The 15,591-nt window shown below is 38.2% G+C and overlaps 1 protein-coding gene across 1 annotated transcript in view; it reads right to left on the minus strand.

Moving 5' to 3' along the window:
* Window positions 1–811: 811 nt before the first annotated feature.
* LOC149458545 (translation machinery-associated protein 16-like) overlaps window positions 812–15,591 on the minus strand; it is a gene marked incomplete at its 5' end in the record, with an annotated part of 47,267 nt that continues 32,487 nt past the window's right edge. Inside the window, 2 exons of the mRNA XM_089682083.1 lie at window positions 812–1,599; window positions 4,477–4,519. Of these exons, the coding sequence (XP_089538209.1) occupies window positions 1,401–1,599; window positions 4,477–4,519 (242 nt within the window). The remainder of the gene's footprint in view (window positions 1,600–4,476; window positions 4,520–15,591) is intronic.

The raw sequence follows: 15,591 nt of genomic DNA on the forward strand, positions 1-15,591 counted from the left end.
GGGTGCCTACACATGAAAAACGTTGACTGCAATACATGTTACCCATCGCTGTGTATGCTGGAGTGAGAGCAATATTTCTGGCACTAGACCTCCTCTGTAATGCTAAACTGTTGACCTATAGGGGATTTTTAACGCTTTACCTTGGAAAATATAGGGTACTGAAGTTTGTCGCCATTTCATGGGCACATGCAAATGTAAAGTTTGACATACTGGATAGCTATGTACTCAGTGCAACCTCATCTTTTAAATTTTTCCAAAAAAATGGGTAATGTATTGCTTTGTGTGCCCTCAAATTATCGTTTGTGTATTTTTTACTGAAATCTTACATTTCCCAGACTTTTGCAGTACTATCGTGTGACATAAAACTATCACTATTTTATTCTCTAGGGTGGCTGCTTTATTAAAATATATAATGTTTTGGGGGTTTTATGTAATCTTCAGGCCTAAAATTATCTTTTAAACATACGTGCAAAAGAAAAATGCAAACATAGCAGCAAAAGGGTTAAAACCTTGTTTCTTGGTCTATAGTGTTCTAGATTGTATTCTACTTTATATTATTGTGTTTAATTTGGTCAATAATTATAGATAACCCCATAGGTATAATGGCTCCTCACAAACGTCATGCCTACTGCATCAATAGCTAGTATGCACACTCCAGGAACACACTGTGCGTTTTAATGTCTGAGCACATGAAAGGGAACACACCTCAGTCTGCAAGGTGAACAGTTCACCCAAAAAAAAAAAAAAATCAGCAGAGAAGCATGGGAAACTTTACATCATACTGGTCCATGAAAAATGTTTTTGAATAAAATGCAAGTTGAGCAAACTTTTTATTTTTGCATCAGCAAACATTTGTACTTTTTCTTTAAGTAAATTGGGCAAATAGACTGTCTGAGACTACAGATTATAAAGTCCCAAATGTAAGAAGTCCTGTCCAGTGTTTGTGTTTCAACAGTGATACTAGTCTTGTTGACAATAAAATATACACCTTCAAATAGAAGACAAAATGCCTAGTTAAATATACAGATTTATATTCAGAAGAAAAATGTTTAAAATTCATGCACAGTCTTTAGTTCAAGATAGCAATTATCTGTAGCACATCAAGTGCGCCTAGCGCTTATTGAAATATGCTCACTCTTCAGTTAATCATCTCACTTGAGACATATAGAGCTGTATTCCATGGAATACCAGAAAAATTATTTTCCCTCTTGGGCCTTGTATAAAGAGCTCCCACCAATCTGGGTTAATAACACCAAAAGATCTTGCAAACATTAGGTATATGAAATTCTGTTAATAACAGTTATGCAAGATGTGACAAATTACAAATAACAATCTACATTTTGCATGCACAGTTTGGAAGATATTGCTTTCTAAGCTGTTTCTTTGTAGTTTTGCCATTTTCATATTTGAATAGTCTCTCGGCACACTTCACTCGCTTCCGCTGTCTGACTCGAGAAAAGATTTGTCTCCATTTTCCAGTTTTCTTCCTCTTTATCGTCGTTGGCTGAAAGATCTTTCTCACTTTTAGGAAGTGAATCACTGACAGAAAATTTGCGCATTTTAATATTTGGCAGCTTCTTTAGATCCAAATCCCATTCTCTGAAAAGTGCAATGAAAGGGAACAATAGGGAAGGGGAGAAAAAAAAAAGTGTTAATTTATCAGAATCGCACAGAGCTGCCCTGAGGAATTCTAGAAGATTGTTCATCAATCAAACATACCTTCAGTGCATACAACTGTACAAGAGGCTAAAGCAGCACAGTAATTTATAAATCATGTAAAGCACAAGTACGTAACATGTATCTCCATTACTGAAAAGTACCTTGTGTACTGGAAATAAAAGGGTAATTTTTTACTGTCTTAGTTAGACAAGACTTAGAAAAGTAAAGTTCAGGTTGAGTACAAATAATAAGCTGTAAAATGTATCTCCATTACTGAAATGTACCTTGTGTGCTGGAAATAAAAAGGTAATTTTTTACTTAGTTGGACAAGACTAAGAAAAGTAAAGTTCAGGTTGAGTACAAATATTAAGCTGTCCATAAGCAGTATGTTCTATATTTTTTTTTTATTTGATTTGTCAGATCAACAAGTTTTGCCAGAAACCATTGCATTTAAATACATACCCACACAATACAAAGCTATCAGTAAAGCCAGAAGATTAGTCAGATAAAATCTGTAACACTGTGTGTAACCAGGTAAACAAACAGCCAATCTGATAAGTGAAAGACCATCTCAAAGAGTAACCAACAGCAACCCATTTGAGTTTTAGAGCATGTGCCAACATGCTTTGTGCTTTTGTGTCCTCAGTTTGAGACAGTTCTGATATCATTCAGAATTCATTGATGCATTCTAACCTGCATTAACATACTTTGAGTGGGTTTTTCATCTGCATAGAATTGCATTGCATTTCAAAACTTATTTAAAGCAAACAAAAACACATCTGCACAAGTCCTTAATGTTGCCAGACAAGTAAAGGAAGAATTATCACCAGCAACTAATGTCTGGTACCTAAGGCATCAAGACAAACCAAAATGAACCACTAATGCTACCCAGCTAATAATACAACTGTGCAAAGTCTCAGTTCAAGGCATTTACCTATTCCTTGACTGCAGTATCATAGCAAGCAACAGCAGAGGACAATACAGAAGGCCAAAGGGTTGGGCTAGAGATGACAGGAGAATCTACAGCTCCTGCTTTGAAAAGTTTCAGGAGTGGCACAGTTATCACTTAAATCAAACTTCACTGAAATTGACATTTTAGACTTAAAAACTGCTTTCCAAAATTGTCAAAACATTGTAATAATTTACAATCAAAAGCAGGATTTGAAAGTTCAAGAACAAACACTGCTAATCTATGATCTCAGAAGAATCATAAAATGTGGTCAATCAACGGATAATGGTTATTAGCTTAGCCAACAAGACCACCACAACATGAAAATGCCATATTTTACAAATAAAACTAATGAATGCTTCAACTAATTACGTAATAGGATGAAATGGCATTCCATATTTTAAATGTCAGTTTTACAGCAATATGCCCTAATGACCTCAGTTTGCAAGTGAAAGAATAATTTCATGGCAGAAGTCTTGTGTGTTTATAATTTGAAAGTCCAAAAGAGAACAAAAAACATTTCTATGTTTCAGTATTCTTTAATTGGTAAAATATCAGGACTCCTGCTTGCTTCATGGTTTAGAAATAATCAACATTAACAAGCAAGGTATTGCTGACTTCCCCTCTTTGTATACCCCTTTCAAGGATCAACAATCCAGTTAGTGAGCTGTGGGTGTTATCAATGTACTTGACTAAATGAGGAGTCAAATTATGCCTTATCCCAGTTTACCCAACAATAAATGAATGCATTTACAAGGCTGAAGGAAGAGATACTGACTTTACAAACAGGGACACGAAGATGTATATATTTCCACCATTGTAATATCATCATAGAACAAATGTAACATTTTCCTCTTTTACCATGTCTCTGTCATATTGTGAAGGACAAGAGTGACACATATGCCATCTGTGCATGACACACAATTTCGAAAGGTGAATCACTGCATTGGGAATGTTCATTAAATCGCATATGGTTACATGAATGGTCTGTACTGTAACAGCAAAATGAAAAAAAAAATGCTAACCCTAGTTTATTACAGGTCGCATTATATTTTAGATTTATAGAATTTGGAAAAACAGTAGTGTTACATTTATTCAGCTAATATATTATGGTAGATACCCAATAACAGAAGTTCCTCAAATAAATCTGCTGGGTTTGTGACTCAAACCTGTAGCCATATGCTACAAAAATTATGCATATGACTACATTGATTTTGGGCTTCTCAATCGGGTCATTGTAAAGATTTGGGGTGAATTTACTTGGCAGCATGTGTGGTAAGGCATGTAACGTGAATAGTCAATCTGAAGTAGTGCTACACTGGGGTGTCTGATACTGTAAAGCAAAGCTGAAATATCAAGGGGGATTAAGGAATGGCAGATAAAGAATTACTAAAGAGAAGTCAGCAGAGGAGCTGTATCGTGAGCACTAAAGAGAAGTATAGGGGTTCATGTGTTTAGGGGAGCAGTGTAGAGGGATATTATGAATCAGGAAAGATGAGTAGAGGGGGACCATAAGAATTGAAAAGACTGAACAGAGAGGAACCATACGAATGTGGAAGAATTCAGAGAAGATTGTGTGCACAGGGGAGAAAATGTGAAGAAGGAACATGTATCTGGTTAAAGTCAGTGGAGAGTGCTTTTGGGAAGACTGGTACCACTTCCCCTCCAGCTAACAGAAATAAGTGGCTCCAAGCCCCTGATATTGCCCAGGGAAGGCAGCACTTTCACTGTGCAGGTAAAGTAATGCGCCTGCTTTCATGGGGATTCATTGTAGAATTGAAGTAATTTAGCAAAAAGGATAAAATCACCCCATCAGGCACTGACAGATAGTAAAACACAGCTGCACAGAACAAAAACTATAAACATACCTAAAAGTTTTTAGATGTTTTGAATTCACAATATCTGGTATCTCTGAAAGAAAAAAATACAAATAAATATAAAAACTTTTGCTCTCAAAACTCTTCTCAGATGACAGTCACAATTAAAATGACAAAATATGTATTACTGTTGGTTAAACAAAAAAAAACAAAAAAAAAACAACTTATATACTTCAGTTTACTCAGAGGCCTCAAAACCTCAACCAGAAATGGCTAATGTCTAAACCAGGGTTTTTTCAACCACAGCTCAAGGAGAAGTTCTCAGGGGTTCTACCTTGCATATTTAAAAGTTTAATATGTCATTTGTTTACACTGAAAAAGAGACCTATCCCATTTTTTAACCACTTTTCATTTCTTTGCAAAAATCTATATTTTTGTCCATAAAATTACTTAAAACCCCTAGAACAGTATATACAGTTAGGTCCATATATATTTGGAAACAGGCACAATTTTAGTTTTTCAGGTATTTACCAAAACATATTCAAACTATAGTTATATAATGGATATGTTCTGAAAGTGCACACTCTCAGGTTTAATTTTAGGGTATGTACATCCAAATTGGAGGAAGGGTTTAGGAATTACAGCTCTTAAGAATAGCCATCCCCCTTTTTCAAGGGACCAAAAGTAACTGGACAATTGAATCAAAAGCTGTTTTATGGCCAGGTGTGGGCTACTCCACTGTTATGTCTTTATCAATTAAGCAGGTAAAAGGTCTGGAGTTGATTCTAAGTGTATTTACATTTGGAATATATTGCTGTGAACATACATCATGGGTTCAAAGGAGCTGTCCATGCAAGTGAAAAAGGCCCTTGTAAGGCTTCAAAAACTAAACAAATCCATCAGAGAGATAGTAGCAACATTAGGAGTGGCCAAATCAACAGTTTGGTACATTCTGAGGAAAGAAGAATGCACTGGTGAGCTCAGCAACATAAAAAGGCATGGAATTCCACAAAGGACAACAGTGGTGGATGATCGTGGGATCCTCTATAGTACAGAAAAACCCATTCAAAACATTCATACAAGTGAAGGACACTCTCCAGGAGGTGGGCATATCATTGTCAAAATCAACAATCAAGAGAAGACTTCATGAGAGCCAATACAGAGGGTTCACCACAAGCTAAAACCATTCATAAGTCTGAAGAATAGAAAAGCCAGATTAGACTCTGCCAAAAAAAAAAATCTAAAAAAGCCAGACCAGTTCTGGAAAAGCATTCTTTGGATGGATGAAACTATGATTAATCTGTACCAGAATGACAGGAAGAAAAAAGTGTGGAGAAAGCTTGGGACAGCTCATGATTCAAAGCACACAACATCATCTGTAAAACATGGTGGAGGCAGAGTGATGACATGGGCATACATGGCTTCCAGTGGCACTGGGTCATTGGTGTTTACTGATAATGTGACAGAAGACAGAAGCAGCCGGATGAATTCTGCAGTGTTTATAGATATACTGTCAGCCCAGATACAGCCGAATGCAGCAAGATTGGACAGAGATTCACAGTACAGATGGACAATGATCCAAAACACATTTCAAAAGCAACCCAAGGAGCTTTTGAGGGAAAAGAAGTGGAATATTCTGCAATGGCCGAGTCAATCACCTAATCTCAACCCAATTGAGCATGCCTTTCACTTGCTGAAGGCAAAACTAAAGGCAGAAATACCCACAAAGAACAACTGAAGACAGCTGCAGTTAGAGCCTGGCAAAGCATCAGAAAGGAGGAAAACCAGTCTTTGGTAATGTCCATGGGTTCCAGACTTCAGGTAGTCATTGCCAGTAAAGGATTCTCAGCAAAATATTAAAAATTTACATTTTATTTATGATTATATTCATTTGTCCAATTACATTTGAGACCCTGAAAATGGAGAGACTGTGTATAAAAATGGTTGCAGTTCCTAAAATTTGTACTTGATATTTATGTTCAACCCCTTGAATTAAAGCTGAAAGTCTGCACTTCAAATTAATTTGAATTTTTTCATTTTAATTTACTCTGGTGGCATACAGAGCCAAAAGTATGAAAATTGTGCCCAAATGTATATGGACCTAACTGTATTTTCTGAAAGCAGAGGCCTTATAATAAAAAGATAGTAGTAGCAATTTTTAAAACATTTTTGATATTAGCACGTGTTTATCAAAAGCGTATTTTTAGGAAACAAAAATAAAAATAATAATTTTAGTGCACAGAAGCAAAATATAATCCTCAGATTTTTGGTAAAATATAAAAGATGGGATTGAGGAAATTGAGTAGATACCAAACGTGCTAAGTCTTGAAACTGCGTGTCTGTGATATTGGGAAAAACAATGGTACCCAAAAATCTCCATAGGTGACACTTTAACAGCCTTTACTACTCAGTTTAGAGTTAACCAAGAGTTCTGGTGTGAGAATTTTTGCTTTAACTCTAACGTTCATGGTGATACCTCATATGTGTGGTGCGGCTGCGGTTTACATACACTTGTGCACCCTCGGCAAAGTTCACATTTGTGGGTGTATACAGGTAATTTTTTTTGGTTTTCAATACAATTTATAATAATTTTTGTTACTTTTTTTCTTTGACTTAACTTTTTTGCTATCACAAGGGGTTAGCAAACTTTCGTGACATAATTAGGCAAGTGACAGATACTCTTTATAGAGACATTGGGGGTCTAAAATACCCCAGCATCTCCCCTGCCCTCCAAAGCATCTGCATGAGCGAGTGAATGATGCCTCTGAAACCGGAACAGGCAAAATCATTGTCGCTTCAGTTTTCATTCTATACAGAAGAGATCAAGGCACAGATGCAGCTATCAGCTTGTGCTAAACCCTTCACCCTATGAATGTATGAACCAATAACACTGTTAAAAAGTATAAGTTTACCTTTGGTTTCACAGGTTTTGATGTCATGTTGAAATTCATACAAGCGTGTTGACTCCATTTTATAATAAAGTGAATTTCTTTAAATATAATATGACTTAATAGCTACAGTTCCCCTCTAAAGTGGACCTGAGATCAAAAAGGGCAGTTTTTCTATCTTATAGGAATCATTGAGAAAAGTTAAATGTGCCTATGCCGTACCCTGAAAAATGTCCTGAAAAATAGCAGTGCACTTCTTGTGCCATAACCCTCATAGCTGTGTATCTGCAGAGCAAGTTCATTACATCTATTGCACCATCTAGTGTACTAACACAAACTGGGTTCTGCACCGCAGATTGAATTTTACACTGTGCAACAATACAAAGTGTTATTCTTGATATTGTCATTCAGATATTTACAGCAGTATTCCATTGTGTTTTATATTTTATTGGTGTATGTGTTCTAACAGCATGGCTCGTGGTCCAATGTGATGTTCTATGAAAAAGGAGGTGTGAGATATAAAAAGGAGGATCCTAGGCCTCTGTTTATAGAAAACACTGATAAGGCTAGTGAGAAAGAATGAAAATCTTTTTAGTTGTTTCTGTGCACTAGTACATTAGACAAAAAAGTATGTCTTTAGAATGAAAAATTATTAACCATGGGTTTAATGTGAACTGGCGATTCAAGTTGTCTGAGTCCATTGTGCCTTGTTTGTGGTAAACTTACAAATATAAGAATGGCTCCATGAATACTGAAAAATGACATTTTACTACAAATCACAGCCATTTGGCATCTAAAAGGTGCTAAATATTTTACATGGATATTGAAATATCAAAACAAAGTGCAGCTTTTATTAAAGGCATGGTAATCATTCCCACATGTACCTTATTTTTCACCTACATAAGATGTGCATTGATCATGAATTGTTTTATGGTGTCATTTGTTACTCTGCATGCACAACCTATAGTAGAGTAAGGGCTGGTACACACAGGACAAATATCAGTCGGTTCAACCGAAACTGACCAACATTCAACCCCTGTGTACAGCAGCCTGTCCAACAGCAGCTGGTCTAATGACCGGCTTATATAAAATGGGCATTGTTGGCAAAACGGCATCCAATCAGCGCTTGTATTCTACACACTGCCAGGGAACTGTCCGCAAACCATGTTCTCGACCCCAACCAGAAACATAAGGAGGAAGCAAAAAGGTGGGAGGCCCTAGCTTCTCCTCAAACAGAACCCCCTTCATGTTGGTCACTGCGCACATAGTGTGTCAGCACATCCATGACATAACTATGCAAGCACAGCAAAGTCCGTAGTGGTCTATCCCTGGGGAACTCCTTCAGTCCAGAAGGGAAATAGACCAGTGCCCTTCCCCGAGATTTTTCTGAGTGCATTAAAAAGGAAAAATAGAAGTGAGGTCAGATATCATCAAGCCTGAAGTCTTACTGTAAGCCCCTGGATATACTGCTGGATGAAACTGAGCATCATTTTCCTTCCTTTTCAACATAATGTATGACTGGGTGAGCGGCCCTTTGAGTCTTCTGCTCAGTCTGATAACTTAAATACTGTGAAACTCTGTGCTCAGTGAAATACACCACAAATAAATAAAAGTGATGGGGAAACTGCACTCACATATACCTGAATACAAGGTAATAAATCTGTTGGAAAAAAAAACACAAGATGGAGATGCCCAGATTGGGAGGGATCACAACAAAAACTACGATCATGACAATGAAATAAGGGCAGCAGGAGATGTGAGGAGAGAAACAAAGAGTACATGCTATATTGAATAAATGCAGGAGTTATATACAGTGCTATACTATATGGTCTGTTTTGTTTCTCTCATGTCTCCTGCTGCCCTCATTTCATTGTTGAGCTGATCGAAGTCTGAGTTGTGATCCATGCAAAGCTATCCATCTCCATCCTTGGGAAACTTCAGTATATGCAAGTGTACATGACCTCGGTTGGTAGAGGTCATGTATTTCTGGTAAGCAGCTTCTGTCTCTTCATTGTGGTTATAGCAACTTTGAAGTACTGATCTGCACAGGCATTTTTTCACTGGGCACATGCTTATTGGACTTTTTTTGCGCCCTCACAAACCTGTATATTTATTCCACTGTCTTTGCAATGTTCACGGTGATGCTTATTTGAGAGCACAAGCTGTTTGTCCCAGGTTGACAATTTAAAAGAGAAGAGTCTGATAACTTGACCTGCAGTTTGACCGTACATTCAAGATGAGATTAGCTGACCTGTACAGCTCACTGATCACACTAATGTGTCAGCTCCCCAAAAATCTCAAACCTTTATTTCTTTAAGGACTACTCCAAGGTAAAGGCTGAGAAAGGCTCATCTGAACATTTTAAGGAACCCCTATTTGTTTACCCACTTGCCCTTCTGAGTATTTACCTACCTTCCTAACCAGGCCATTTTTTGCGTTACAGCGCTGCGTTACTTTAACTGACAATCGCGGCGATCAGTAACTTATAACGGGACTGCGGTGGGAATTCTGACACTGGGGGGAACTGTCTTGGTGTCACTGACATCCCCAGTGACACCAATACAATGATCAGTGCAAAAAAAAAAAAAAAGCACTGACACTGTACTAATGACACTGTGCAGGAAGGGGTTAACATGAGGCGCGATCAAAGGGTTAACTGTGTGCTGGGAGTGTTTTACTGGGGGAGGTGTGTTTGTGCTTCACTGTAAGCACACTGCCATTCATTGTCTGGAATTCTTAGTGCAAAATAGTACTGCACTTGTGAGGGTGCCTAGACACTCCTATACCTAAAGCCTCATAGCTGAATATCTACAGTGTGAGATCTCAGACACTGCTGTCATTGACTGCTAGTCTCAAGATATTTGAAGATGTCATTACTGTGATGTTCATAGCTCTCCTTGCTGAAGGCTCTGACATAAAGAAGTAAAGTCCCATCTCTATCAAGATGGCTGCCCACACATAGAAACCAGTGAAGAAAAAGGCAAAGTCAGCAATGGTCAAATACAAACTGCAAGAAGACCACAGACACAACTGGTGACTAGTCTTTCTGCATTCTGCTTTCAGAGCTCAGTTCCTCTAATTTCATAAATAGGACCTACAAAAGGCACCATAAAGTTTTTGCTCCTACCTTGCCAGTGCCTGTTGAGCTAGACACAGCATTGAGGGTGGAGTGTGCATGTGTGCTTTTATATGTGGAAGATTGGGCCTGACACATGGCTACTGTGGTACCATCAGGGAAGAGGCAAGGGTAGAAGACAGCAACTTAAGTTGCAAAAGACCAGCCTTTCCCTAATTTTAGTTGATTAAAGCAGCGTTTTTCAACCACTGTGCCGCGGCACACTAGTGTGCCGTGAGATATTGTCTGGTGTGCCGTGGGAAAAATTCCAATTTCATCTGTAACATGTGGCTTCGGCTCACAAATAGACCAATCATTAGAATCTAATGATTCAGTGGTCGGCAAGCCGCGGCTCGCGAGCCACATGCGGCTCTTTACCCAGTCTAATGCGGCTCTTCTGTGTGCCGGGCGCCTGCTCCCCTCCCTCCTCTCGGTCGGCCGCTCCCCTGCCTCCTCTCGGTTGGCAGCCCCAAAAGTCCGCGCGGACCTTTTAATCCGGCTTGCGGATGTGGCTGTCAGGATGTGTGTAGGCGGGGCAGCGTGCCGAACGTGAGGGGAGGGGAGCTAGGCTCCTCTCACAGTCCGCCCTGAAGACCCGAACGGCGCGGGAAGACAGCGAGAGGAACGCAAAAGGTAAGTGAATTGACACGGGGGACTTGGCTTACTAGAAGGGGGGGGGGGGAATAGTACTGTGGGGGATGAAATACTATATGAGGGATGAATTACTTTATGAGGGATGAAATACTATATGGGGGGATGAAATACTATATGGGGGATGAATTACTATATCAGGGATGAATTACTATATGAGGGATGAAATACTATATGGGGGGATGAAATACTATATGGGGGGATGAAATACTATATGGGGGGATGAATTACTATATGAGGGATGAAATACTATATGGGGGGATGAAATACTATATGAGGGATGAAATACTATATGGGGGATGAATTACTATATGAGGGATGAATTACTGTATGAGGGATGAAATACTATATGGGGGGATGAAATACTATATGAGGGATGAAATACTATATGAGGGGATGAAATACTATATGGGGGGATGAAATACTATATGGGGGATGAAATACTATATGAGGGATGAAATACTATATGAGGGATGAAATACTATATGAGGGATGAATTACTATATGAGGGATGAAATACTATATGGGGGGATGAAATACTATATGGGGGGATGAAATACTATATGGGGGGATGAAATACTATATGAGGGATGAATTACTATGGGGGATGAATTACTATATGGAGGATGAATTACTATATGGGGGATTAATTACTATGCTTACTATGGGGGAATATTACTATACTTACTATGGATGACACATACACATCATTCATCTACTCTTGGTCCGGCCCCCGGGTCCAATTATAAAATACTTTATTATTTCATAATAAAGTAATTATAAAATAATTTCTTTGTGTTTGATTCCTATTCAAGAGAATTACTTTATATATAGTCAATATAGGCACAGAGGTAAATTTTTTTAACATTTTCTAATGGTGGTGTGCCTCGTGATTTTTTTCATGAAAAAAGTGTGCCTTTGCACAAAAAAGGTTGAAAAACACTGGATTAAAGGTTTCCTTTTATATAAATATATCCTGAATATTAATATTGGCTTTTGGTTAGTAAGCATTTTCTCAGGCTTACATCTGTAGCAAACGCTATCTAATAAAGAATGTTAGGATAATATTAATTAAAGGAATTCTGAGTTGTAACAAATCAAAACAAGCAGTGATCCCCTGAAGTGAGGTTTTGTAGCAGAAAGCTTACATTAACGACTCTCTTCTGGGTAATATTGGCTTTTGAGATGAAAACAGATGGATGACTGAATTAACAAGACTTCATGAAAGGTCAGGATAGGAAAACATACTTTGTGAGTCATTTTTTTTTTTTTTAACTTTTCACACAAAGAATGTCATTCCATTAAAGGGAAAATAATTCACTTAGCTATAAAAGGAATATTATAGCACAAGTGTAGCAAAATGAGTTATTTGTAACTTTGGGCATTATTCATTTGAAAATACTTTAAATAGTTTAATAAAAGTATATTTTTGACTTAATGTAAAACTTTTCCTGCAGTACAATGAAGCAGAAATAAACCCAAAAGAAAACATTTATTATATTGCAGCTTATCAATTCTTAAATGTGATGGCTGCTTTACTTTCCTTTTTTAGGCTTTCTTTCTTCTATTTTCATCTGGTAATTCAGACAGGAACTTTGCTGTTTTTCCATAAATTCAAGCTCTCCAGCAGAATGTATCAGTTTACAAGGATGTGACAATCCATTTCAACTGACAGGGGAGATTAAAATGATCAGCGTTTATTTATTCATGTAAAACCTTTATCCCAAAAGTAAAAAAAAAGTTCGGTGTAACTGATTATATAGTGTTAACTGAAATTTGACTTCAATTTGTTATAGTATTAAAATCTAGTAATGCTTTTGACACTCCCATCACCCCAGACTGACAATGCTGCTGTCTGCTGTGTCCTGTGCTCATTCCTGCAAAGTGGTGTTTCACGAATACAGGAGGTGTGATACCAGCCAGATCACCAGATGAAAACAGAGGGAAAAAAGCCAAAGAAAAGAAGACTGATGCATTCGCCACAGCTAATGAGTGGGAAGCTGCAATATAATACATTTTTGGTCTGGGGTTTAATACCACTTTAACCACTTGACCTCCAGAGGATTTACCCCCCTTAATGACCAGGCCTCTTTTTGCTACTCGGCGTTGCACTAATTCAACTGATAATTGCGCGGTCATGCAATGCTGCACCCAAACAAAATTTACGTCCTTTTTTTCACACAAATAGAGCTTTCTTTTGGTGTAATTTGATCACCTGTGCGCTTTTTATTTTTCAAGCTATAAACAAAAAAAAGCCAAAAATTTTGAAGAAAAACAATATTTTTTACTTTCAGCTATAAAAAATATATAGTAAACTCAAAGTTGGTTATAAATTTAAGCCAAAATGTATTCTGCTACATGTTTTTGGCAAAAAAAATCCCAATAAGTGTATATTGATTGCTTTGTGTGGAAGTTATAGCATCTACAAACTATGGTATAAATACTGCAATTTACGCCATTTTTCTGCTATACAGCACTGCGCTAGTTTAACGGACAATTGCGCGGTCATGCAATATGGTACATAAATTAAATTTACATCCTTTTTTTCCCCACAAATTGAGCTTTCTTTTGGTGGTATTTGATTGCCTGTGCGGTTTTTATTTTTTGTGATATAAAAAAACACAATATTTTGGACTTTTTGCTATAAAACATGTCCAGTAAAAAAAAAAATGCAAAAATCAAATTTAGTCATAAATTTCTGCCAAAATGCATTCTGCGACATGTCTTTGCTAAAAAAAAAACCCAATACGTGTAAATTAATTGGCTTACATGAAAGTTATAGCATTTACAAATGGCGGGAAAGATATTGGCATTTTTAGTTTTTTCTATACTAATAATGGCGGCGATCAGCGAATTATGGCGGCGATCAGTGACTTATGGCAGGACTGCGGCGGACATTCTGACATTGGGGGGTACTGACTTGGGGTCACTGACATCCCCCAAAACACTAATACAGTGATCAGTGCAAAAAAAAAAAACTGACAATGTACTAATAGCACTGGGGAGGAAGGGGTTAACTTTATTTTGCAGGGAAGGGTTATCTGAGTGAGGGGAGTGTTTTACTAGGGGGCGGGGGTGTGTGCTGGACAGGGACAGGCTGATCGAGAGAGAGAAACTCTTCTTTCTAGATCAGCTCGTCCCCGAGCTGTCAGGGAAGTGACAGACAGCACAGCTACTGCAGCTGTGCTGTCTGTCACTGTTTGCTGCCGATCGCCGGGAAACAGCCAGTAAAGACCGGCTGTGACCCGGCGACTGACATCCGCGGCGGTGATTGGCGGAACAGATAGGGCGGCGGCGCGCCCCGTTTACAAAACACGCGTTTTAAAACGTGGTTTTGCCTGCCAGTGCCGCCCTGCCGCCGTATTTCTACAGTGGCAGGGCGGCAAGTGGTTAAACACACATTCTGGTACATTGGGTTATGCTGTTGCCTTTAGAAGACTGCATATTGGCAAACAAAACCATACGGACAGCCCACTAAAACCTCTGCAATATATTATGTTTTTGGGTTTAATACTGCCTTAGGAACAAAGAAAAGGGACATATTTCCCTTAATGAACTCCAAGGAAAGGATTATATTATTTTATTTTCTTAATTGTACATTAAGGGACACATGATGAAATAATTCAGGTACATTGGAATATCCAAAAGCAGTCTAAACTGAGGGGTGAATGACATACGAAAGAATAGGCTAAGACATACCAAAACCAACAGGTTAACAGTGGGATATAAGAGATTAAAGAACTGCCTGAACAGCCTTATAAAAAGAAAGCTGGTGTCAAGTGAGGCCTGAACATTCACCTAGTAAAACCTAAACAGGTTAAGCTGAAGACCAGTTGGCAGTTTTGCCTATATGAGAAACAGATGCCTGACACAGAAAAGTCCAAGGAGCACTAATTGGTCGGGTAGGCTACTCTTTGATAGGTAAAGGTGGAACTTGCCCTTGAGATCATAGGCTTCAATGATTTGTCAAATCGGATAATAGTAGAACAAGAAGCAGAGTACCCTTTATGGGGATCATCAGGAAAGACAAACAATGTCAGATTGTTGAAAGAGAACTGTAGCCAAGAGAGAGAATTGAACACATCTAGACAATGGAAAGTTAAATTTATAGGATGTTTTGGAGTAGGACAGAGAAATGGTAGGACAATGTCCTGGTTATAGTGATAGGGTGGTCTTTGAAGAAAAAAAAAAAAGGAGGCCTTGGGTCTAAAAACAACCTTGTTTTCGTGTAGCACAAGAAAGATTTCTTTACAAGTTAAGACAGCCAACCCAGATACACGCCTCACAGAAATAACAGCTACGAGTTAGGGTCTTGTCATTTTTAAAGGGAGCTGAACCACTGTATGAAATCTGATGTGATCCTATGGGATGTTCCAGCAAAACCCAGTAGCTAGCACTCCACTTTTGATATTCCCTACCACAGTCACAGCCATTCTTTTCCCATCTCCCACTGCCAATCTCATTCTGCACATCTTCTCTCCCAACACCTGTATTCAACTACATTGTTACCAC

This window comes from Staurois parvus, unplaced genomic scaffold, assembly GCF_062004578.1.
Source record: "Staurois parvus isolate SC_StPar_1 unplaced genomic scaffold, SC_StPar_1.0 ptg000284l, whole genome shotgun sequence".
Taxonomy (NCBI): domain Eukaryota; kingdom Metazoa; phylum Chordata; class Amphibia; order Anura; family Ranidae; genus Staurois; species Staurois parvus.